The following is a 25249-nucleotide window of genomic DNA, read 5'->3' as shown; positions in this document are numbered from 1 at the left end:
TGAAGTTAAAAAAAACATTAAAATGCATAGATGAACTTGTTTCTTCTAGTGGTAAAAATGTACTTGCGGAAAACTAAGCTCGTTCAGATGACATCAAACCTTTAGGTAATGCTAATAAATATGTCAATATTTAATAATTTTAAAACATATCCATAGGTATAGTAAACGATAGAAGTCAAATCGTAAAAGAGGTCCAAATGTTTTTATTCCCTGCCGAGAGATGGCAGTAATAAAGAAAAAAATATATATTTTTTGACTAACGCTTAAAGAATTTCCTTGTGCGAGATTCTCTCAGGATATTGGTCGAGACCCTTCGAGTCTGCGCTATGATACCGTTCGCAATAACGACTATCGGGACAATGATCGTCGAATCAACATACCACATAAAATAAAGATATCAAGAAAAATTTAATTTTTTGACTAACGCTTAAAGACTAAGTTCTGGTGCTTTGTACAAATATTTAAAGTCAAATACAGGTCGAACGTGATTAATTGACATTACTTTACATTTTTTTCCAACGTTTCGGCCAGGTTACACTGGCTCTTCCGTCCGAGCAAGTGTCACCGGAGAAGAAAACAACACAAAACTACCCGATATTAGTTTATATAAATGTTCGGGGTAGACAAATAAATTGAATCTACCCGCTTTTGGTTAATGTTTATTTCCCACCACTCACACTGCACTCTCAACAAACTAATATCGGGTAGCTTTGTGTTGTTTACATCTCCGGTGACATTTCGCTGGGACGTCAGTCTTCCGCGACCACGGCTAGTGCAACCTGGCCGAAACGTTATAAAAAAGATAAAATAATGTTACTTTTATTAATCGCGTTCGGCCTGTGTGTGACTTTAAATAACGATAAAAGAATTTCTTTGTAAACTAAAATGCAATAAATCAACATATTTTAGAAAGGGCACAATAGAGAATAATAGTACATTACTACAGAGGCCGGGACAAAGGCTCAGACCTATCCGGCCTCGCTTTGCTCGGCCGTCTATATGTCTTCGGCCGGCAACCCCATTTCCCGCCGAGGTATGTATAGTGCTTTTCTCAAACATGGTATGAAATAAATAAAGTCTACTGAAAATAGTAACTTTGGATGGCTGTATCTCCTAAACGGTGCGTCGTAGCGAATTTTCGTTCCCCTTTGGTACCCCGTATACGCTTATAAAAAAAACAAAAAGTTAAAAAAAATTAAAAAAAAAACGAAAAAAATTTTTTTTGTATGAAAACGCACCCAAAATCAAATATTGTCTAGGGCCCGTACCAGTTGCAGTCGGCACGTCTATAAAGCCCCTTATAGTTTTTTTTTAATTGGCTAAATACCTGGATGTTATGTCACAATTATCTGTGTTTGGAAATTAAGAAAGAAGACTTTGCCGGCCTTGGCCTTCAAGGTTTGTATGAAATTCCATTATCTATCAATCGTCCTAGCCGCACCTGCAACGTCATACTTCGCTGCCAATTATAAGGCACATAACATCAATATTTCATACCATGTTTGAGAAAATATTATTTAGATTGGTACTACCCTTGAAACTCATTTCCATGTCTACCTGTTCAAAGAAGCGTCACCAAGCGACGACATTACAATGTTACATGAATTATTTATACAACGTTAGAAATTTGCAGGAACAGTAAATATTTGATGTTGGTGAAATAACGTCACCGTTAATAAATAAATTAAAAAAATAAAATGCATTTATTTCAGACAAACAAGGTCCATATTTTGTTAGTATAACTTAACCTAAAACATAAAACTATGGTTAACTTAAAAATAATCTTAAATAACTAACTTAGGTACTAGAGATAAGTGGAGAGAGGACCAGTGCTTGATGAGGCCACTGTCCTATCTCTCAGCAACTACGCTCAGGAGGCTGTGGCGGCTGTCGCGCACCCTGTGCAGCGTCGCGGCGCAGCGCTTACGCAGTGTCGCATGGATCCCATCCACATGCGCGTCCGCGAACATGCCGGACGCGCTGCAATGCCGCGACAACAACACCCTGAACTCGTCATTGTATTGTACGCGCATGGCGTTAAACATCCTTTGCGTGTACCGAGTCCACAGGCTGCAGGTGTACAGCGATGTACAAAAGCTCGAAATAATGTGATTTTCACTTGCGCTGTACACCTGCTAAACCAGCGAGCTATCATGTTGGCCCTGACGGCCAACGCTCTCCTCTCCCTCTCAATGTCCGCGTCATCACGGAAATCGTCGGTTACCAAGTGCCCAAGGTATTTAAATGATGAAACCCTTTTCAGCTGCATGCCATTCAAACGAATGGGTGGGATGTGTGATGGTCTATTTAAGGTTATGCGCACGGGCATATAACTCACACCTCTCAATAAGCAATCTCAGACCGCCAATCGATGGGCTCAACAGTACCATGTCATCGGCATAGCTAATGTTATTGAAACAAACCCGATCTATATGACAACCGACACGTTAAATCTTACATTGTGTCTTACATTGTGTCTTTAGAAGCTGATTGAAATTAACGACGCTTTGATTGAATGAATATTTAGTATTTATTTAATTAAATTAAACTATTAACGGGCATTTTCAAAAATTGGGACGACAATTAAGCATGAAATTTCAATAAAAATATTGCTTTTGTGTTAATTACGTAAACTATTTTAAGCAATAATCTACATTTAGAACATGAGAATAGTTGGGTTTTAGACAAATACTATTTATATTTACCACCATTACATAGTTTTGACTTTATTTGACAATTTGACAGAATTCAAATTTGACTAATTACCAACATTCTTCTGCCCTATTAAGGGTTAATTGTCATCACAAAACTGACATCGAGTAAATTTTTGTTAACAGCTTTCACTAATTTTGGGTCCGAATTTCTGGAAATGCCCTAACATTCGGAATTTTTATTGAAAAACTTTCTTTCCCCGTTTTTTTTTTCGTGACTCGTGACCGACACTCACTTCTTGCCTAGAAAATGTGACATTTCCTCACTCCTTTAAAAAAAAACTCGTAGGTATCTTTCTCTGTCAATAAAAGTCAAATATTGTTAATAAATATGAGGAGGTGCATTAGAAGTAAAATTGCGTTTCAACATTGAGTATCAGTGTGACGCCGGCAACAGAGTCTTAAAATTTATAATCTGAAAAAATCATAATCTTACAAAAATCAGATCGAGTGCACGGAGTCCCATACAATCTCGTGAGTCTCTTGGTGGTCTCAGAGACACACCCTCTTGTTTTTTAAGATTGATCTGACAGATTGCATACAAGTCTTTTTTAAGATTATGAATTTTAAGTCTGTCTGTTGCCGGCCTGAGATACGAGATTTTTCAAAGAAGTTACGATTTGTGCACGCTCCGTGGGAAATGAAATGCTACAGTCCCTATCAGACCCACACCCCACACGGAAGGGCAATAGGAAGAGATAACTGCGATAGGCATTGTCCGTAAACGAGTTGCAACTTATTTACGCACCCATGTGCCGTAGCCGAATGGCATTTCTGCGACGCGAAACGAAAACGAAACGCCGCGAAAGGTAGTCTGGCTCTGCCGCGCCAATACGTAAGAGCGATAGAGATAGATATCTACGAGCGTTTTGTCTCGTGAGCGTTTCGTGAGCGTTTGTGCCATTCGGCTACGTGCCCTGAGCGGATAATTTTTACTATATATGTGGCGCAAAGCAGGTTGAAATGCCGTCAGTGATATTTTACTTTCCTACAATCTTATCCTATATTTTACCCGGCAAACCTTATCATACTTTAACTATTTCTAATTAAATCGCTTCTGTAACATAGAACAGTTCATTTACACCACTAACTTAGTAACGAACCTATCAGGAAACTTCAAAGTTTCGTATAACGCGGAACTAACGGTTGCCCGGATCTTGTGTATGGATCGGGGGGATTTTAATGAAAATTTACTAACAGCAAGGGTGATTTATATAGGATTTACAATCTTCATACTAAGAATCGAAACAGCGCCAACTAGTTTTAAGCCTAAAAGGCATCGCATCATCACTTACCATCGGTGTGATCGTGGTCAAACGTCTACCTATTCATATCATACTAAAATAAAAAAAAAAGCTTTGTCTGTTCCGGTATACTGGGGACGCTATTGCTATGTCTTGTATGGGAACCCTGCATTTTATGATTAAGCACTGAGGCTTGGCACAGTTGTTCATTGGGTGGTCCTGAGTTGATAAAGATCGGGAGGCATCGAGAGCCCCCCTTAATTTAGGAGGGAGGAGGGGGGGAAGGCTGGCGCCTCCGCGCTTCCTTTGAAACCATATTTCTCTAAAACTATACAAAATAGGGCATGCGATATATCATTTTCGGATAAATGAAGGACGAGGAATTCATTTTTGGAACAAAAAAATGTATTTTAGAACAAAAATACAAAATAAAATGGGAAAATCTAAAAACGAGATTTTGTTTTATACATATTATTGCACATTTTATGAAAACTGTAATGGTTTTTTTTTAAATAAAAAATATTATTAAATAGCTACATTTATCTAGTTTTAGAAAATGTATAATTTGTTATAGAAATATATTATAGGATGAGTGATAAAAAATAATTTACATCGCCCGATAGGGTGATTTGAATGCTCATTTCAATAAGTTTTGTCAATGATTTCAGGTATAATCACTATTTTGAACACACGAAAGCCGTAATCATTGTAGTTTATGGCTATTTTAGTGATTAGTGTACTTAAAATAAAAAAAAATACAAAAATTAAAAAAAATTAAAATGTGATAACTTTTTTATAACATTATCCTATTTTGTTCTTTCTATACAATATATATCTAAAAGCAATAAATATGAATGAAAAGCCACATTTATGTAGTTTATAAAAATATATAGTTTGTTACATAAATATATTACGAAACGCGAGATAAAAAATAATGAAAGTGACGTGGCAGGGCGATCTTGATGCACGGTACGGGTCAGCTTGTATGATTCGATGAGGTGAGGTAAAGGTACTCAAAGCTCTCAAAAAGTGTAGTTATTTAGGGTACTTTAAATTAAACAACATACTCCTATATAGTCTGAATTTAACTATTTATATCACATGAAATGATCGATTGATATGATAGGTCAGATATATACATCTGATCCTAATACATCTTGTGAAATAGTAGTTACGTATCTATATGATTTGCATAATTTATGGATAATTCTTACTTGACATATATTTATTATTTCAGATCTGCGTCCTGTACTTTGGTTAACGAGTGCCGAAAATAGTTATTAACCAAAAAAGACCGCCAAATTAACAGCATTTCACCGACAAAAGCTGCCTTACACCATTTTTGTAGTTATAGGTATATCTAGGTGTCCATGTATGAGGTCAACTAACCCAATTCAAAATTTGCCATTATTTGCTACTTGTGGCTGGACGAAAGTCTGTAACAATTGGGATTTGGGAGCCTACTTGCCCGCAACGTTGCCTGTTGCTGCAGAAACATGCCTCGAAATTGTCGGATGCAGGTGTAAAAAAACCGGCCAAGAGCATGTCGGGCCACGCTCAGTGTAGGGTTCCGTAGTTTTCCGTATTTTTCTCAAAAACTACTGAACCTATCAAGTTCAAAATAATTTTCCTAGAAAGTTTTTATAAAGATCTACTATTGTGATTTTTTTCATATTTTTTGAACATAGGGTTCAAAAGTTAGAGGGGGGGGGGGGACGCACTTTTTTTCCTTTAGAAGCGATTATTTCCGAAAATATTGATATTATTAAAAAACGATCTTAGTAAACCCGTCTTCATTTTTAAATACCTATCCAACAATATATAAGGATTTACCGGGTTCCCCTTCCAAAGACCAGCTCAACTGTTGCTAAGCGCGCTCCGGGTTCCCCTTCCAAAGACCAGCTCAACTGTTGCTAAGCGCGCTCCTTACCACATGCACCTTTTTATCTACAATGTCATATGCAAGCACATAACTATACAAGAATGCGTGTCTCCTAAGCTGAAACAGGTCCTGGGGAAATGGTTGTTGACATTGTCTTACTGCAAAACAGAGTCCCTTTTCACCACGAGTAAGTAGGATCATACATACATACATACATACATACATACACACATAAACACATACACTTTTCAGAAACAGACTTGTAAATATAGTTTGTAGTTACTAGTATTTCTAATTATTGCATGCCTTTTAAAAGACCAAAAATTATGTTCGTTCTTAGTTTTACCTATCTCTATTACTTCTTTGGAGAAACTACAGTGTAACTTAAAATTGAAATAGCTACTCCTGACCTCTCTATGGCTCCTAAGATACAGGCTCGGCCTAGTTTAGGAACCACTGTCTTAACCCTTGTTGTAATGCTTTTGCCTCAATAAACGATTTTCATTTTCATTTTCATTTCATTTCATTTTCATTTCATTTCATTTTCATATCATACGTTGGGGTTGGAATAAAAAAAAATATCCGCCTCCACCTTACATGTAGGGGGGGTACCCTAATAAAACATTTTTTTCCATTTTTTATTTTGGCACTTTGTTGGCGTGATTGATATACATATTGGTACCAAATTTCAGCTTTCTAGTGCTTACAGTTACTGAGATTATCCGCGGACGGACGGACGGACGGACGGACGGACAGACAGACATGGCGAAACTATAAGGGTTCCTAGTTGACTACGGAACCCTAAAAACAGTGCCGCGTAAGGTGCAACCGTAAAAAAAGACTTTTTAAATTAAATGTTCGGAGCTGGGTGGCTAGCCGAATGGCACAATCGCTCACGAAACGCTCACGAAACGAAGCGCTAGTAGATATCTATCTCTACACCCATCATCATCATCATCATCTACATCTCCAGGCCCCGTAGCCGAATGGCATTTCTCCGACGCCAAACGAAAGCGATACGCCGCTGGCTCTGTCGCGCCAATACGCAAGCGCGATAGAGATAGATATCTACTAGCGCTTCGTTTCGTGAGCGTTTCGTGAGCGATTGTGCCATTCGGCTAGCCACCCTGATGTGCTTATGCAATAGATGTTGTGATATATACATAATTAAATTCAGACTATTCATGTTGTTTTATTTGAATAACTCAAAATAGCTACACTTTTTGAGAGCCTTGAGTACTAGCCCCGACACACATGTTTTCGTCTAGTCAGACCATTTTTTGAGGTTCTCCTTTGTACAAAAGCAATGTCTTAGTTCAAAAATCATAAATGTTTAATGCTAATATGAATCTAGTTTATTTTTTATGGCACTATTGCGCAATAACTAACTATCATTGATACTGAAAGGAAGAATATGACGATTTTTATTTTATCTTTTATGGATGGGTAAAACCGATTTAAGGGGGCCCAAAGGAAGTAACTAAGTTCTGCTAGTAAACTAAAAAATCTTCAAGCCTATGCATGCAGAACTGCGTTAGGAGAGGACAACGTGATTAAGACATTTTTTTTTACAATATAAGTCACATGCAATTTTATTTTACAATCAAAATAAACTATATTATAGGACTTTTACAATTTTCTGTACTAGGTCGTGATATACCTACATGTGTAAACGTTATTAGAATAAGTATATTTCTGTATTAAGAGACAAACTCCACTGCATAGCGGGTAGTAAGTACCTTTACCTCACCTCATCGAATAATGCAAGCTGACCCGTACATTAAAATTTTCATTTTCATTATTTTTTATCTCGCGTTTCGTAATATATTTATATAACAAACTATATATTTTTATAAACTGCATAAATGTGGCTTTTTATTGATATTTATTGCTTTTAGGTATATATTGTGTAGACAGAACAATATAGGATAATGTTAAAAAAAAATATCACATTTTAATATTATTTTTAATTTTTGTATTTTTTTTAATTTTAAGTACATTAATCACTAAAATAGCCATAAACTACAATGATTACGGCTTTCATGTGTTAAAAATAGTGATTATACCTGAAATCATTAACAAAACTTATTGAAATGAGCATTCAAATCACCCTATCGGGCGATGTAAATTATTTTTTATCACTCGTCCTATAATATATTTCTATAACAAATTATACATTTTCTAAAACTAGATCAGTGTAGCTATTAAATAATATTTTTTATTTTAAAATAACTATTACGGTTTTTATAAAAAGTGCAATAATATGTATTAAAAAAAATCTCGTTTTAAGATTTTCCCATTTTTTTTTGTATTTTTGTTCTAAAGTACATTTTTTTTGTTCCAAAAATGAATTCCTCGTCCTTAATTTATCCGGAAAAGATATATCGCATGCCCTATTTTGTATAGTTTTAGAGAAATATGGTTTCAAAAGAAGCGCGGCGGCGCCAGCCTTCCCCCCCTCTTCCCTCCTAAATTAAGGGGGGCTCTCGATGCCTCCCGATCTTTATCTACTCAGGGCCACCCAAGGAACAACCTGTGCCAAGTCTCAGTGCTTAATCATAAAATGCAGGGTGTTGTGCAATAGCGTCCCAGCTAGTATTAAGGACTGTATCGTTAAGTATAAGGACAAAACAAACCTCGTCTAAATGTTGACATGTGCATAATTTTGTATTATTATGTTCCGAGAGTATGATCTTAAGGTATTGGTAAGTACTATTTGATATAAGAAGGTCTGATATTTTTTTATTTTAGGGATTTTATGGTACTTTCATTAAGGTCTAGCAAATAAATTTCGGACAACCCCTATCTGGCTTAATTTGAGAATATTTCAATGACTCTTTGTACGATTTCAACAAACAAAGGTTAATATGCTGCCAAAATATATTCTTTAAGAGTCCTCTTCATGGTTTTTCCAATTGGGTACTTGTAGAATAAATGCGGCGAATTTATATAATTAAAAAAACGCAATTTTGAGCAACGTTCCGGATTGCCGTAAATTTTTGATGCTAGCAGGATGAGAGAAACAGATAAAAAAATTAGCCATAAGCCAAAGTCTAATTGACATTCATGGTGTTTGAACAGTGCTTAAACCAGATCGATATAAACAATGTATGATAGTCAAATTCGACATCAAAGTCGGAGTTAGAGTAAGCACCATGCCACATTCTCTAAATGGCCGCCATACACAGATCCTGAACTATATTTTTTTAAAATAACAGTGGCTAGACTATGTCCAGATATTCTGCTTTGTGGATCATGTGTCGTTGAGGTTCGCACCATACAATTTTTTTTCGCAATCGTATCGTCTTTTACGCACTTTGTGAATTTTCTAGTAGCATTTGTCCGGAATCGTAATTGGTACTCGGGAGGATTAAGTCAATACTGTCTAAACCATATGCTTTACGTCGAGTTTCTAGGACAAAATGTGTACCTTATTATGTGCCTTATTAAGCCCATGGCTTGTTATAAGAAAAAAATATAATAGCAAATAAATACGGCTACTCAAAGTTGTCTTCATATTTAACGATACAGTCTTTATATCGTCCTTCCTAACAACAAGGAATTGACATTTCATATTTTTGAGTACTACTTTTTATTGTTTGGTTTGAAAGAACTTAATACTAAAAGGTACACGTATTTTTTTATTTTTCCAAAAACTGCTATTTTAATGAGAAAATCCCTTCTTATTACTACTTCGAGCAGAAAGAGCGTAAGTTACAAACGTCAAGACACAGCTTCGTGTGGACATGTGTTGTTTCATACACCTAAGAAAACGACAAAATCATTTCTAAAAAAAAAGTTTTAACAGTCAGCTCAAACAGTCCGGTATGTCTGACTGTCAAGTGTCACTGTCAACCAATAGTGAATGAACCAATGTGAACTACGAACCATAGACTAAGCCATGAAATTTTTAATATCTTTGCTACGAACTGTGAAAAGTGTCACTGTCAAATTCAATTGACATCCTAACTGGAAGATTTTTTTGTTATAGTGGCAGCTCTAAATCAGCTATTTGACGTCACTTCCCCTTTAAACTATTTTTAAGATTTTTTATACTAAAAATACGGAAAAAAAATATTAATGTGATCTTCAAGCGTATATCTCGAAATGGTTTTCGATTTAGGGACATTGAAAATTTTGAAACGTTGTCAATTGTAACATGCATGATTCATGAAATATACGGTTATACTCACGTTATTATATCGCGACTGTTGCGACATGTTTCTCATTTAGTCTAGCCGCCGTGAGCACTCCAATATGCCTGATGATGGGTCTCCTAGATACCCGAAATATGTCGCAACAGTCGCGATATAAATTTGAGTACAACCGTACCAATATAGGTAATATTGATTAAATATTTGAACGTGTCTCGCAAAAGTTCAAAATACTAATTTAGTCAAACTTTTTTCTACAATAAAAATACGTACTCGACTGTTTCGTCCCTGGTTTTTGAAGATAGAGCAATGTTTTTTTTTTTCAACACAGATTATTATTATTTTTATCTGTCGTCGGACCGTTGTGATTGCATAAAAAATTTCCAGAAACGCCCTATTGACTACGGCGCAAAAAAAGGTGTAGTATTCAAAAATCAAAATACGTAACAATTAGCCCAAAAAACTAAACAATCAGACACAGATTATTTCATTGTTATTCAGATTCTCAAATTTTGTTACAATTGATTAAGATTTAAAGGAAGAAACAATCGAGAGCGGAACCTCAATTTTAAAGATGTTTTTCGCAATATTTTTCAACTGAGTTGTTCTGAATGGACAATTTTATCGATAAATCTAGTAAATAACACTAGTATATTCAACTAAATATTCCCAAATTGAAAGGGAGGGGCTTTTTTCCATTTAAGCATTTTCGATCCCGCAGCGTCTTAATGTCTTAAAGCATTACCTGCCAGTCAACTATTGAGCGAAACAGAAATTACTACGCGATGAATGCTACGGCGTGGCGTAGCAGTTGCTACCACGCATGTCTCGGTAATTTGTTATATTTGCTTACTCGGTTTAGATTATACGTTAAGAGGATACGGTAGCGAAAATGCTAAAATGGAAAGGAGCCCCCTTTCAACTTGGGAATTTTAGTTAAATATACAAGTGTTATTAACTAGATTTATCGAAAAAAAATTGTCCATTAAGAACAACTCAGTCAAAAGATATTTCAAAAAAATCTTTAAAATCGAGGTTCCGCTCTCGACTCTTTCCTCCTTCAAAACTTAATCAATCGGAACGAAATTTGAGAATCTGAATAACAATGAAATAATCTATGTCGGACCGTTTAGCATTTTTAGTTCATTGTTACCAATCTTGAGTATCACACCTTTTTTTGCGCCACAATGAAAAAGGCCGTTTTTGGAAATTTTTCATTGGCTCTAGAGTCTTTAAAAAGCAGAATATAAAAAAAATGTTGAAAAAAACGGTCCAACACAGATAAAAATAATAACAATCTGTGTTGAAAAAATCATTGCTCTATCTTCAAAAACCAGGGAGGAAATAGTCGAGAGCGTTTGTATGAAGAATTGACCCCTACCGTATCGTCTTAAAACATAAAACTTAGCAACCGAGTCAACAGACGTTCAGTGAACTGCAAAAGTACATGGCAAATTTATCAATGAATTCATTCATAATATCTCCATGCAATTTTGCAGCTCACTGTACAACAATTATGTAAATTAAACATTATTAAAATACTACTAATACAATCCATTTGAATCTTGCCTAAAAGGCCTACACATCCAATTTTCAGCTGACACTTAAACTCGCATTAAGGTAAAAAAGAAAACTATCTTAATTGTAAGGTATTATCAGTTGCAAACTTGCATGGAGGAATTATAAATGAATTCATTGATAAATTTACCATGTACTTTTACAGCTGATAGTACTGCCGTGCGATGACAGGACACTGTATCTAAAAAATACCTATTTTCCAGAAATCGCAAAAAACTTTTTTTTTCTTTAATCAGCCACAGAGTCGTTATTTTTCATCCGATTGTAATGAAATTTGGACATTTTACAAATAATATGTTACTATTAGTGACCATTTAAAAATAATGCAATATTTATACTTCTTTCATTCATTTTAGAGCATAAACGTGTTATGTACGTAATATACTTTATCAGTAATATGTGGGAGTTGCATTGACAAAACACTGTAACGCATGAATTACAGTGTTTTGTCATAGCATACCATATATACTCATATGAGAATTACAGGTGTGTACTATGTGTACACTATTAACTTAAACTGAAATAGTTGTCATATACCTTGTTATGAATAAGTAACTTTATATTAGTATGTGACATCTATTTCAGTTTATAAATATGTAGGTAATTCAATAAAGCAAACAAGCAAGGGATGCTGCTTCTGCTTCTGTTGCTTTAACATTTTTGTGGGACTACGTTTTCGCTTGTTTTTTCTTTGGCACAACTTCAACCTGAGACTCGGGTACTCCAGGAATCAGGAGCAGTATGTGTATGGAGCGTGCCATGCTCGGTACCAAGATTCAAGATCGGGTGAGGAATGCCGAGATCCGTCGTCGCACCAAGGTGCAAGACGTGGGTTTCGTCATTACCAAACTTAAATGGAGTTGCGAGGGACATGTTGCTAGGCAGAGTGATGGCTGTTTGAATAGGAATAACTGAAAACGGCACTGTAGTTAATTCCGTAAGACAATCTGATATAGGTTGGTTCATATTTTTGTCTAATTGAGTCACTGCTGGATGTGCTTGATAAGGCGAAGGTATTGAGTACTCAATATCCATACCTACCTGTTCCATTGGCTATTGTTGAGCAGCATAATCAGCAGAACAGTTTATTTTGTTTGATACAGCATAATCGGCACGTACAGTACGTGCGGGCATGAAAGCAGGCTTACGGACAAATCAGTAAATAAATATTAATTCTATTACCACACTTATGCACATAATAAGTACATAAAAACAAAAAAAGAAACAATAATAAGCAAAATGTTGGAGTCTTTATTTTACCCCTTTGCGTCGGGGGTTAATAAATGAGGTGTTGGCGTGAATAAGTAAGGTTCGCAGACGTACATTTCTGCCAAATAAATTAGATTAAGAGTTATCTTTCTTGTCGTAATGAAACGATTAGATAAAAGGTACAGATTCTCCTGCCAGCAGGGCTAGCACATGATTGCCGCGTGAGTATGTCGCCGCGAGATAGACTACCCATCCTTATGTCATTAATACAGTTAGAAGAAGACGTGTCATCTATCTCGCGGCGACATACTCTCGCAGCAATCATGTGCTAGGCCTGGTCCTGTAAGCTTTTACCGAAATTCTTTAAAGTGACAGTCACACTGACAGATGACAATCGATGATATAACATCCATCAGAGTTGCAGTTTAAAAAAATACTGGGATCAACTATCATTTGCCAGAATAGTTCTTTTGTTTCTTGACGCGACTTTAGTTATTATTGTAACCACCAGTTACCAGAAATAATAGGCATGGTCAATACCCACTACCCACTAAGCCGGATCGGTCCTCAGATATCCATTAACGCAATCTGGGTGCGTAGCCGAATGGCACAAACGCTCACGAAACGAAACGCTCGTAGATATCTATCTCTATCGCTCTTGCGTATTGGCGCGACAGAGCCAGACTACCTTTCGCGATGTTTCGATTTCGTTTCGCGTCGGAGAAATGTCATTCAGCTCACCTGATGTGATAAATAACAGTCTGATGTCACACGTCAAATACAGTAAGTACGATCCTCTGATCTAGAATGTACAAGACGCTTGTTAACGATCAAAGCGACGGAAATCGGGATTATGTCACTGAAAGTAGGAATTGATTAAATTCAGATTTAGTATTGGTTTATGCGAGCAAATTCGTTTTGTAATAGTACATTCCAAAATATATTATGTTTCTTTTGTATACAGATTTCTTCTTAAACTTCAAGACGATACAGGAGCGCAAATGCTAAAATGGAAAGGAGTCCCCCTTTCAATTTGTGAATTCTCGTTTAACATACTAGTGTTGTTAACTAGATTTATCGAAAAAAAATTGTCCATTAAGAACAACTCAGTTAAAAGATATTGCGTAAAAATGTTTAAAATCGAGGTTCCGCTCTCGACTGTTTTGTGTTGGACCGTTTAGTTTTTTGGCTAACTGCCACCAATTTTCAATACCACACCTTTTTTTGCGCCATAATCAAGTCTTTAAAAATAAAAATATCAAAAAAATCAAAACGGTCCGACATAGATAAAAATAATAATAATCTGTGTTGAAAAAATCATTGCTCTATCTTCAAAAACGAGGGGGGAAATAGTCGAGAGCGTTTGTATGGAGAGTCGACCCCTCCAGTATCGTCTTAAGGATTTAAAAAAAGTCTCGATTCATACTATTTTCCCTTTTTAAACCTAGTTTAATAATCTTTAATAGTAAGCATGATTCCAAATCTAAGTGCTGAGAGAACAGAAACAGACACCAAATGAGGTACATTATGTAATATAAATTTTAGGTGTCGCAAAACCACGGACCGAAATAATCTACTTTCCACCCCATTTTAGAATACGTACTTGTGTCAATATACAGGCCTCCCTCCTTCAGAAATACTGAACATTTTACTTCATCTCTAGATTGCATCTTAACAAAATATAAGCATTTTAAAAATATAATTCTATTAGGTGATATAAATATAAACATAACAGATAATAATAATATGGATCATAAAATATCAGAATATCTCAACATGTTAGCGTCACATGGTCTACTCCCATCACACACTCTACCAACTAGGGGTAATAATTGCCTAGATCACTGCATGTTAAAAACTACGCTCCCTAATATAACAATAGTATGTGATACAACAACCACCGACCACTGCTCAGTCATTCTATGCTTCTCAAAACTGAAAAAACAAGCGCCTTGCAAACAACGTTTCGTCAAAAAGATACATTATAATGCAGTTATTGCTGATTTACAACAGATAGACTGGATTAGTGTGCTCGGTAATCCTGATGTAGACGAAGTAACTAATACATTCTTATATGTAGTAAATAAAACCATGGAAAAACACACAAGATACACTAAACTTTCTCGGAGGAAACAAAATTTGAAACCATGGATAACTCCAGGGTTATTAAGATGTCTAAAAAATAGAGATAAGTTACATCAAAAACTCAAATTAGACCCTAATAACTTGATTGTATCTATTACATATAAGAGGTATAGTAACACTTGCAACAATCTTCTTAAAAATTTGAAAAGAGCCTATCAAAGATCACAAATTAATGAACATAAAAATAACCTAAAAGAACAATGGAAAGTTATTAAACAAGTTTGTCACCTTAAGCCTAGCACAGATACACAAAATGATATTCTTAATATTAAATCTACTCCGCAGGACTCACTTGATTATATAAACAGATATTTTACTAGTATAGGAAAACTCTTAGCCTGTGACACCATTAACAGAACCGGTGTATCGGAGGAACTACGAGCACAAAACCTAGTGCCAAAGGTATCCCCCGTCAACTCTATGGTTATGCTAGATACAGATGAACTAGAAGTGAAATACTTTATAAAAAATCTTAAAAATAGTGCTTCTACTGGATGGGATGGTATTTCCTCATTTTTCCTAAAGCAGGCCGTGGATACGTTGGCACTACCTATAACTATCATATGTAATTTGTGCTTAAGAACTGGTAAGTTCCCCGACGCACTGAAAAAGTCAGTGGTTATTCCCATATACAAGGCTGGGGACAGAGACTGTATCTCAAATTATAGACCCATATCCTTATTGCCAACGCTTGCAAAAATATTAGAAAAAATTATAAATACAAGGTTAAAAAACTATCTCGAAGCAAATAATCTATTAAGTAACAATCAACATGGTTTTAGAGTGGGTAAATCTACGGAAGACGCAGTTATACAACTAACTAATCATATTGTTGATAAACTTGATCGTAACAAAAAATGTATCGGGATATTTTTAGACATAAAAAAAGCATTTGATACAGTCTCTGTCCCATTGCTTCTTAAAAAATTGGAAAATATTGGTATACGAGGCACGCCGTTGCAACTCTTCAATAATTACCTCAAAAATAGGTCACAACTTGTAAGAGTTGGAGATTTATGTAGTAAAGAAGAAAATGTAGAATACGGCGTGCCGCAAGGTAGTGTCCTGGGTCCAACATTATTCCTCATTTACATTGATGAACTATGTCGTCTAAAAATGGATAATGGTCAAATAATATCGTTTGCTGACGACACCGCTTGTTTGTATCATGGGGATACTTGGGCTGAGGTCAACAACTTGGCACAAAACGGTTTCAACCAGGTTAATGAGTGGCTGTCCTATAATCTCCTTACATTAAATTATGACAAAACCAAATATTTAACATTTAGCATCAAAAATAACAAGCAAGCACTATGTAAGGACATAACACTTAAAATACATACTTGCCAGAATGTCATAAACTGTCCCAACTTATGCCAGTCTATAGCCGAAACACCATGTATAAGGTACTTGGGAGTTCTAGTGGACAAAAATCTGTCATGGCGTCAGCATGTCTCAAACCTCGCGGGAAAAATTAGAAAACTCATTTTCATTTTTAAAAACCTTAGGCATGTCTGTGACAGGAAGCTTTTGTTGTCCATCTATTACGCTCTTTGTCAATCTGTTACCACCTACTGTATTGCTGTGTGGGGAGGAGCGTCAAAAACTTCAATACTTACACTTGAAAGAGCACAGCGTTCAGTCCTTAAGGTTTTAACATTTAATAAATTTCAATACCCAACAACAGCACTTTACCAGGACACCTTAGTTCTCACAGTTAGACAGCTTTTTATTAAGCAGTTGCTAACCAGACAGCACAAAAATACTCCATCTTTGTCGGAAACGAGAAGGAGAAACGACATCGTTTATATAATCCCGTCGCATAAAACTAAATTTTCAAAAAATTCGCGTATGTACTCGGCCCAACTTTATACAATAAAATAAGTAAACAAATTCAGTTGCGATCACTCAATTTACACACATTAAAAAAGTCACTAAAACAGTATTTGCAAGAATTAACTTACGACAACACAGAAAAGTTGCTGGAAATCTTAGTATAACACACACACACACACACACACACACACACACACACACACACACACACACACACACACACACACACACACACACACACACACACACACACACACACACACACACACACACACACACACACACACACACACACACACACACACACACACACACACACACACACACGCACACGCACGCACGCACGCACGCACATACACACGCACACATCTCTTCCGTAAATTCATAATTCACACCACACATGATTATGATGATGATGTGATCTATTATTCTTCATTAGGTCAAGAATCTTCCTCTTTTCACTATTCTGGGTTTATCTTGTATACTTAAATTAAATAGTATTATTGATCTTATAAAATTTATCTTCACTTTCTGCGTATACTACATGTTTACTCCTAACTCGGCCTAGCGACCGCCACATTCCAGTGGATTTTTTGTTAAGGTTCGCGATATTGTTATTTATAGGTATAAGTTTCATTTAGTTACTCATTTAATAATGTGTTAGTTTAATAAGTTATATTACAGACTTGAATGTAAAAAACAAGTGGTGAGTTCGGTGAATACTGGCCCACCGTAATACAGTTTATACTAGTACGGGGGTCAGAAATACACTTACTTAACTTTGTCTTGGTTTTTACCATAGAATAGTTACGACAAATAAAAATGTAAGTAGTTTAAGCACCTTTTCTGGCACAATAAAAGATTTTTATTTTTTATTTTATTTTATTTATTTAAAGTCAGCCGAAAAGCTAAAAATTATAGCTCGACTTACTCCCAAGTAATATCAGGGGACTGTTAGTACTGATGAACCTAGAAAGGTAATCTTTATGAAATGTTTATACAAAGAGGATCGAGTATTATAGAGAGTTACGCCGTGGCTTGCGTGGGCGACGGCGATGCGACGCATACGAAATCAAACTTTTTTTTTTTATCTTTATTGGGAAACAAACAGCTTACAATTTTACATTATATAGGTTACATGACTAATACATGAGCCAAAACAGTTTCCACTAATGGAATAAAGCAGAATTGCTCAAAGGGCACTTAATTTTAATCATTACTATTACTAATTAACAATTAGTGTGATGAAAAGAATACAGAGACAAAAACATATGAGCATCGAAGTAAAGCAACAAGATAGATTTGATGTACTTACTCGTATTTTATCCATCAGATCTAACACTTAAAAACTGATAATTTAGAGAAATTAGATACTACTATTGGATTTTACCATAGAAACAAATTTACCAACTTTTGTACTAAATAAACCAAATGTTGAGTATTTATTGTTATATGTTGAACATGCTCTAACAAGATAGGAGTTCTTTACATACCTAGTACGACAGAATGGTATTGCGAATAGAGCATTGGTTCTAGTTCGGGTGCTGGTGCACCTATACGAAATGTTATTGATAAGATATTGCGACTCAGTCAAATTATTTAATAATTTAAATAAAAATATCTGATCTTTGTGTTCTCTACGCAGCTTGAGACTTACGATACTATCACTAACAAATGATTCGAACTTGTAGTGCATCCATTTAATGAATTTATTTTGAATTCTCTCAATATGATCAATATGTACCGAGTATTGAGGATTCCAAACAACGGAAGCGAACTCCAAATGTGATCTAACGAAAGCGTTATACAATAAAATAAGTGTATCTGGATCCCTGAAGTCTTTGCTCTGACGAAAAATAAAACCCAACATTTTGTATGCTTTCGACGTGGTTTTATCAATGTGAGACGTGAGCTGGATCTCATTATCAATATGAACACCTAGATCTCTGACTTCACTTACTTTATTCAGGTTTGTGTTTTTGAGCTGGTAATCATAAGTGAGAGGGGAACGTTTACGAGAAAATGAGATCGTGCAGCACTTCTCGATATTAAGGTCAAGACAATTAGTAGTGCAGTAATGATCCAACCTATTTAAGTCATCTTGGAGATACATACATTATCGATATGGAAGTATGAGACGCGACAGTCGCATGACAGTCGCGCGACCGTCGCCCACGCAAGACACGGCGTTACTGTCAAAGTAAAATGTGTAATCACAGTGCATAGACTGTCATCTCTCGACACAGGCTTAAAACTTTTGCACCTCAGTTTTGACAATCTGGCCCATATTGTTAGCTTGATACGTGTTAAATTGCAAATATTAATATTAGCGCCATCTAGCCGAGCAAAGGTGTAACGTCATCTAGTCCACCGTACCTTTTTTCTATGGCTTTAAGGTACGTTTTTTTCTTAGACTTTATCCGTCTATACGGAGTTACATATGTCTTTGGTTTATATAAACAATAATGTTTTACATATCCACTGGGTCTTATTCGTTGCATGTGGGATATATATATGGTGGTTACATTATTATTTGAAATTTATCCCCTAGGGGATGGAGGTTAGAGAAATTAAAGTCAACTGGAGCATAATGCGTCCTTTGAAGGTATTTTCTAAACGTAACACGTTAGTTACTTCAACCCTCTACTTTGGCCGCCAAACTTTAAATTTATACGGCTATCATAGTTCTAGTCCGTTTTAAAAAATATCTTCAAAGGACGCATTTACTCCACTACACGCAAATATCCGTGTCGTCCCTAAGTAATTTATCGAACCTCATTCCTGGGATTTTCAAATAAGAATGTCTGCACTATATTATGTGTCCCACAGGCTTTACACATGTCAACTTTTCTCAAAATTGACTAGGGCAGCTAAGCCATGAAGAGGTAGGCCAAAAAAGATATGGCGGGACGACATCAACGTATTTTACAGCGACTTTTACCTAACCACAAAATTAAAATTTTGAAAAACCCCCGACTGCGACATAGTGGACCGATTTTCATGAAACATAGCTAAGAACACTCCCGACTAACTCAGCTTTCAGACAAAAAAAACTAAATCTAAATCGGTTCATCCGTTCGGGAGCTACGATGCCACAGACAGACACACACACAGACAAACAAACAGACAGACAGACAGACAGATACGTCAAACTTATAACACCCCTTCATTAACGGACAGATAGTAAGTAGTAGGAAGTGGATTACGCATTTATATAAGTACCTACTACATACATGGGTAATTTGGTATCAACCTATGTAAATGTAATACAGAAAAAATGTCATCAGAACTTCATTATAATTATATCACATTTATATACATATTTTTACCTACACTGCCGATAGAGCACATATAAACTATTAAAATATAAATGTAATACAGAAAATAATATGTCATCAGAACTTCATTATAATTTTATTTTATTTTTTTATTTTTTTCTTTATTAAGGAAAACAAACAGCATTATATAATACATCTGTAAATCGTACATTTAGGTGGATCATAAGCCAATGAAGTTTTCACTAATAGGTAACACTTATGTGTAAAAGTATGCACAAAGTTATAAATTTAAGCTAGTGTAACATAAGTTACTTTAGTACAAAACGTTACAAAATAGCTTTAAGTATTTAGTTCATAAGATCTCTCTTTTTCTCTCTTTTTTAAAATGTATGTGATGCTGTATGATGGTTTCTGCAATACACTTTTTTTCTATTCTATTCTATTCTATTCTATTCTAAAATTTTTTTTTTATACAAATGCATGCAAAAACTTAATTATAAAGTACTTCTAATCGTGTTTACATAACTAGTATACTTTTGATGAAAGATATCGGTATGGCTATACATAGTATTATGGGTGGAGCAGGCTCTTATAATAAAACGATTTCTTGAGTAATTATTCCTACATGGCTTTACAGCAAAGGTATTTTTGGAGCGAGTACGCAGACCGGAGCATTTAAGAGATATGTTACTTAATAGATATGGAGAATCAACAATATTATTGATAATTTTATAAAGTAAGATCTGGTCACTGTGTTCTCTACGTTTCTGCAAGGGTACAACATCGTTGAATGTAACATTCTTAAATTTAGTTTTCAGACGATTTATGAATTTCTTTTGAATGCGTTCAATTGAGTTAATATAAAAATGATATTGTGGGTTCCACGTCGTAGATACATATTCTAATTGAGACCGTACAAGTGTTTTATATACAATTTTAAGAGTATTACAGTTTTTAAAATCACTTCCTTGTCTAAATATGAATCCCAACATTTTATAAGCTTTCGCGGTAATTTTCTGAATATGAGATGAGAATAGCAATTCCTGATCTAGTTGTATTCCTAGGTCCCTGATCTCAGTTACCTTTCTAAGTTTAGTGTTTAGTAAATTATAGTTATAAATAATAGGTTTACGTTTTCGAGAATAAGAAATAAAGGAACATTTATCAACATTCAAAACCAGCTTATTGTTAAGCTTCTAAATATAATACACAATATTCTCCCAGGCGGTTCAAATCCTGTTGAGGTTCTAAGCAATCTTGTTCGTTCTTAATTATTTTAAAGATTTTGGTGTAATCTGCGTAAAGTAGAATTTGAGAGTTTAAGAGTTTAATTATATCACATTTATATTTCTTCATTTATAAACATATATTTACCGACACTGCAGATAGCGCACATATAAAGTATTAATATACCCTATATTTTTAAAAAGTGATCACTTTTCACTATCGTTGTCCTGTCAAAAATGCAGTATCTCATGATAAAAATCATATAAATCGAAGTTCACACGTGGACGTCCAAACGGTTGATTACTTAGTGTAGTTTTATATTTTTAGATTTTGCAAATTTAATTAGTCAGATAAGACTTGTTATATAATAAAAGTCGTTAGGTAGTCTACAGAGACAAGTTTTTATCACAGATCTGATATCATATTTATAAGGACTTTGATACATAATGTACTTATTATTTCAATTATTAGTATTAATATTTCTCTAACTATCTCTTGAAGAAGTCTAAGCTTCAGTCCTTCGATTCCGAAGGGACCTGAACAGTTACACAAAGCCTGAAGCTTCTTAATCTTAATTGACTTCAGGTTTAATTAATCTCGTTTATTCAGTCACCAAGCGGAGGTTATAGGTATTTGCGTTTTAGTATAAATTGAACGGTTTATTGCCAAACTACTTATTTCTATAATACTTATTCAATTGGTGACTTTAAATTGAACGTTCATTTGGAAATATTATATATAAATATTACTATATATCACTGCACCTTGCTACCTGGCTACGGTATACTTTAAGGAGATCTATGTTATCTACATCGCGGCAGTTATTTGTTGGAAAAGTGTCATAAAATTAACCCAATATTAATTACATAAACAGGTACTCACTATTACGGTTGGACCGTGCTTGGTCTTGATTGCCAAAGCCGAAGGAGTACCTAATTATAGTGGCAAATTATACTTACGTCGTCGTCAAAACTTCAATACACATCCTTGAACCTACTTTAAACTACAGTGGTAGGTAGGTAGGTAGATAATACTTACTGCCTCATAACATCGATCAGAAAGAAGGCTATATCCTTAAAGCCAACAGTCCCCGCCCGGACTAGCATGTAGTACTCCGAACTGCAGTTCTGTTTCGGCTCGCTGAAGTCGAAGGAAAAGCCGCCAGTGGTGAGCATAGGCGTTCCGGTGCTTCCGAGGAACTTGGCTATGCGAGCAACGGCCGCTGGAGACAAAAGAAAACTGTTAAAGTATCTCATCATCATTAAGAGTTTTGAATGATTCACGGTTGTATTCATTAGACTTATATTTTATAGTCAACTTTGGCATCCGTGCCTTCTTCAGTTTTCTGTGATCATAATGTATGTAACTGCGTCGAAATATCGAGAGCTCGACAAAAATCAAAAGGGTAAGCGCTGGTGGCCTAGCGGTAAGAGCGTGCGACTTTCATTCCGGAGGTCGCCGGTTCGAACCCCGGCTCGTACCAATGAGTTTTCGGAACATGTGCGAAATGTCATTTGATATTTTCCAGTCGCTTTTCGGTGAAGGAAAACATCATGAGGAAACCGGACTAATTCCAATATGGCCTAGTTACCCTTCGGGTTGAAAGGTCAGATGGCAGTCGCTTTCGTAAGAACTAGTGCCTACGCCAAATCTTGGGATTAGTTGTCAAAGCGGACCCCAGGCTCCCATGAGCCGTGGCAAATGCCGGGATAATGCATGGAAGAAGAAGTTAATAAAAAATAAGGGTTTCCCCAAACGCGAAATAGACTCAAGACCAAAATTGCTCGTTAATATGAAGACGCTTACGCTTCGTCGTCGCTGACGCATGTTCAAACTACCGAGCGATTTTTGGTCGACTAGAGCCGACTCCGCGTCGATAGGTTTGGGAATTGGGGAGGAGTGGACGTTTGAGCGGAGCGTTCGGCCGGGTGTGCAGCGGGCGGGCTCACCCGTGTGCACGCTATACAGCAAGGACTTACGGCTCAGCCACGACATTGGTCTAAGCGCGACAGCGGTGAGCGGCGGCCATACATTGGCGCGAGACACAGCGATGGGACTTTTCATTCGCACGTATGGCTGCCGCTCACCGCTGCCGCGCTTAGACCAATGTCGTGGCTGGGCCGTTAGTCCGTTTTCACATTATCCGATCCGATATCGGATGTCGGAAGGATTTCAATAGAAAAAATCCAAGATGGCGCCTGTGATGTATGGGATATCGGTCCGACATCCGATATCGGATCGGATAATGTGAAAACGCACTTAGGGTACTTGTATGAGCTTCAATTGTTTGACATGCACGCCGCAAACTCCGCTTCGCTGCACGCCGAATATGAGCGTGCACACAGGCACTACACTGAACAGTACAAGCAGGACTAAGGCTAACTACTGTAACTGTAGTTACGGGAGATAGCCACAACTCACTATGGCAAAAACTGAGTTACGGTAGTTTAGTGACAAGCTCCTACGAGGAATTGGTGAGAGATTTGTTTTTTTTTACTTGTTAGGTAAAGACTTTCAAAAAAACACGATTTAAACTTGTTATGCGTATATCATGTAACTCAAGTTACAGTACATTAGGTATGACACGGCAGACTTGAACCTATGGCGTTTTAGAACACTAGTCCCATAGCTCAGACCAACGGAGCCACGAAAAATAACATATGTATGCATTTTTATTCCATGCCTTCCCTTAATAAATGCCACACTCCTGTATACGGCTATACTCCTGAGGAGTTTAACTGGTAAATTATATATGTCAATTGAAGACTCCGGTGACTGTTTAGATCAATTATTACGGTAGATGTCGCTATACGCCACCTTCATTCATTTTATAACATCGAGGAAGGCACGGAAAAATGCTCACACATTTGGTAGCGTTTTCCAAGCACTTCCTTTCGGAGGTGTGCATTTTTCGTTATAGTGGGAATAAATTGGTGGTAGGTGAGCATTAATTGAAAGCTATGAAGTATCGCTCGCAGCGTATTTGTTTGATAAAAAATAACCTACAATTCGCACTAGATCTATAATTCACGTTATAGCATGTACCTATACACTTTTATTAAAATCCATAACGAATTACTCTGCTATCCAAAGACATAGAAACGATAGCACGCCAACTATCCCGATCCTGCTTCCTGCCAATGATCGGCTTTTCAGCTTTAAAATGGAACTATAAAAAAAATGCTTTTTTTCAGACCAGTATGCGGTCCATAATAGGTTAGCAGGTACAATTACACAAAAATCCTTAACCGACTATGGTAATTCCAATCTAATCTTCGCTTATATGGGAAGGTAGAATGCGGCTGAGCTACCAGGGGGTTACCATGACGTACTAAAGATGTTCAGTTTAGGTTGAAAGAAAGAAAGAAAGAAAGAAAAAGACATTTATTCAGTACAGCACACATACACAGGACAAAATGGTGAAATTAAAAAAGAAAGAAACAGATAGTAAGAACAAATACACAAAAACATTCGAAGAAAAATTATATACACACAAAACAGAAAATTACACTTGTGTGTCCAGCAATGTGTGCAGTAGGGAAAAGGCTTTGACTCAGCATGTTGTTGCAAGACGCCGGCGAGGCGAATCGCAACGCTGTTATTCTGCCAAGGCCTGAGGGAGTGACTATTTTAATTAAATAAAGTAAACTAAACTAATCTCGGTTGAGAGAAAGGGACACAGCTATAGCAGTTACATAGCTCCGTCCCTCTCTCTCAACCTAAACTGAACGGCTTTAGCACGTCATGGTAACCTCCCAGGGGACTAAAGTGACAAGTAATCCATCGTGTGAATTTTTGGCTAATCCGAGACGCGGGCTACCTCGCACGCCTCGTGTTCGTTGATTATACACTTCATTATTTGCTTTTCGCGTTGTCGAACGCTTGGTATGACATAGGTACCTACTGTCTCATTTACAATTTAAATAGATCCGATCAGGGTGCGTAGCCGAATGGCACAAACGCTCACGAAACGAAACGCTAGTAG

General features: G+C 36.2%; 1 protein-coding gene across 2 annotated transcripts in view; it reads right to left on the bottom strand.

Moving 5' to 3' along the window:
• The window catches only part of LOC125226211 (atrial natriuretic peptide receptor 1-like), a 499228-nt gene that overhangs the window by 334220 nt on the left and 139759 nt on the right, over positions 1–25249 (bottom strand). For both annotated transcript variants that reach the window (XM_048130138.1, XM_048130148.1), the window contains one exon: positions 22303–22486. In XM_048130138.1, coding sequence (XP_047986095.1) covers positions 22303–22486 — 184 coding nt within the window. The remainder of the gene's footprint in view (positions 1–22302; positions 22487–25249) is intronic.

Source organism: Leguminivora glycinivorella, chromosome 1 (genome assembly GCF_023078275.1).
Source record: "Leguminivora glycinivorella isolate SPB_JAAS2020 chromosome 1, LegGlyc_1.1, whole genome shotgun sequence".
NCBI classification, from domain to species: Eukaryota; Metazoa; Arthropoda; class Insecta; order Lepidoptera; family Tortricidae; genus Leguminivora; species Leguminivora glycinivorella.
Note: the sequence above shows the minus strand (reverse complement) of the source record. Positions and strands in the feature narration are given on the sequence as shown.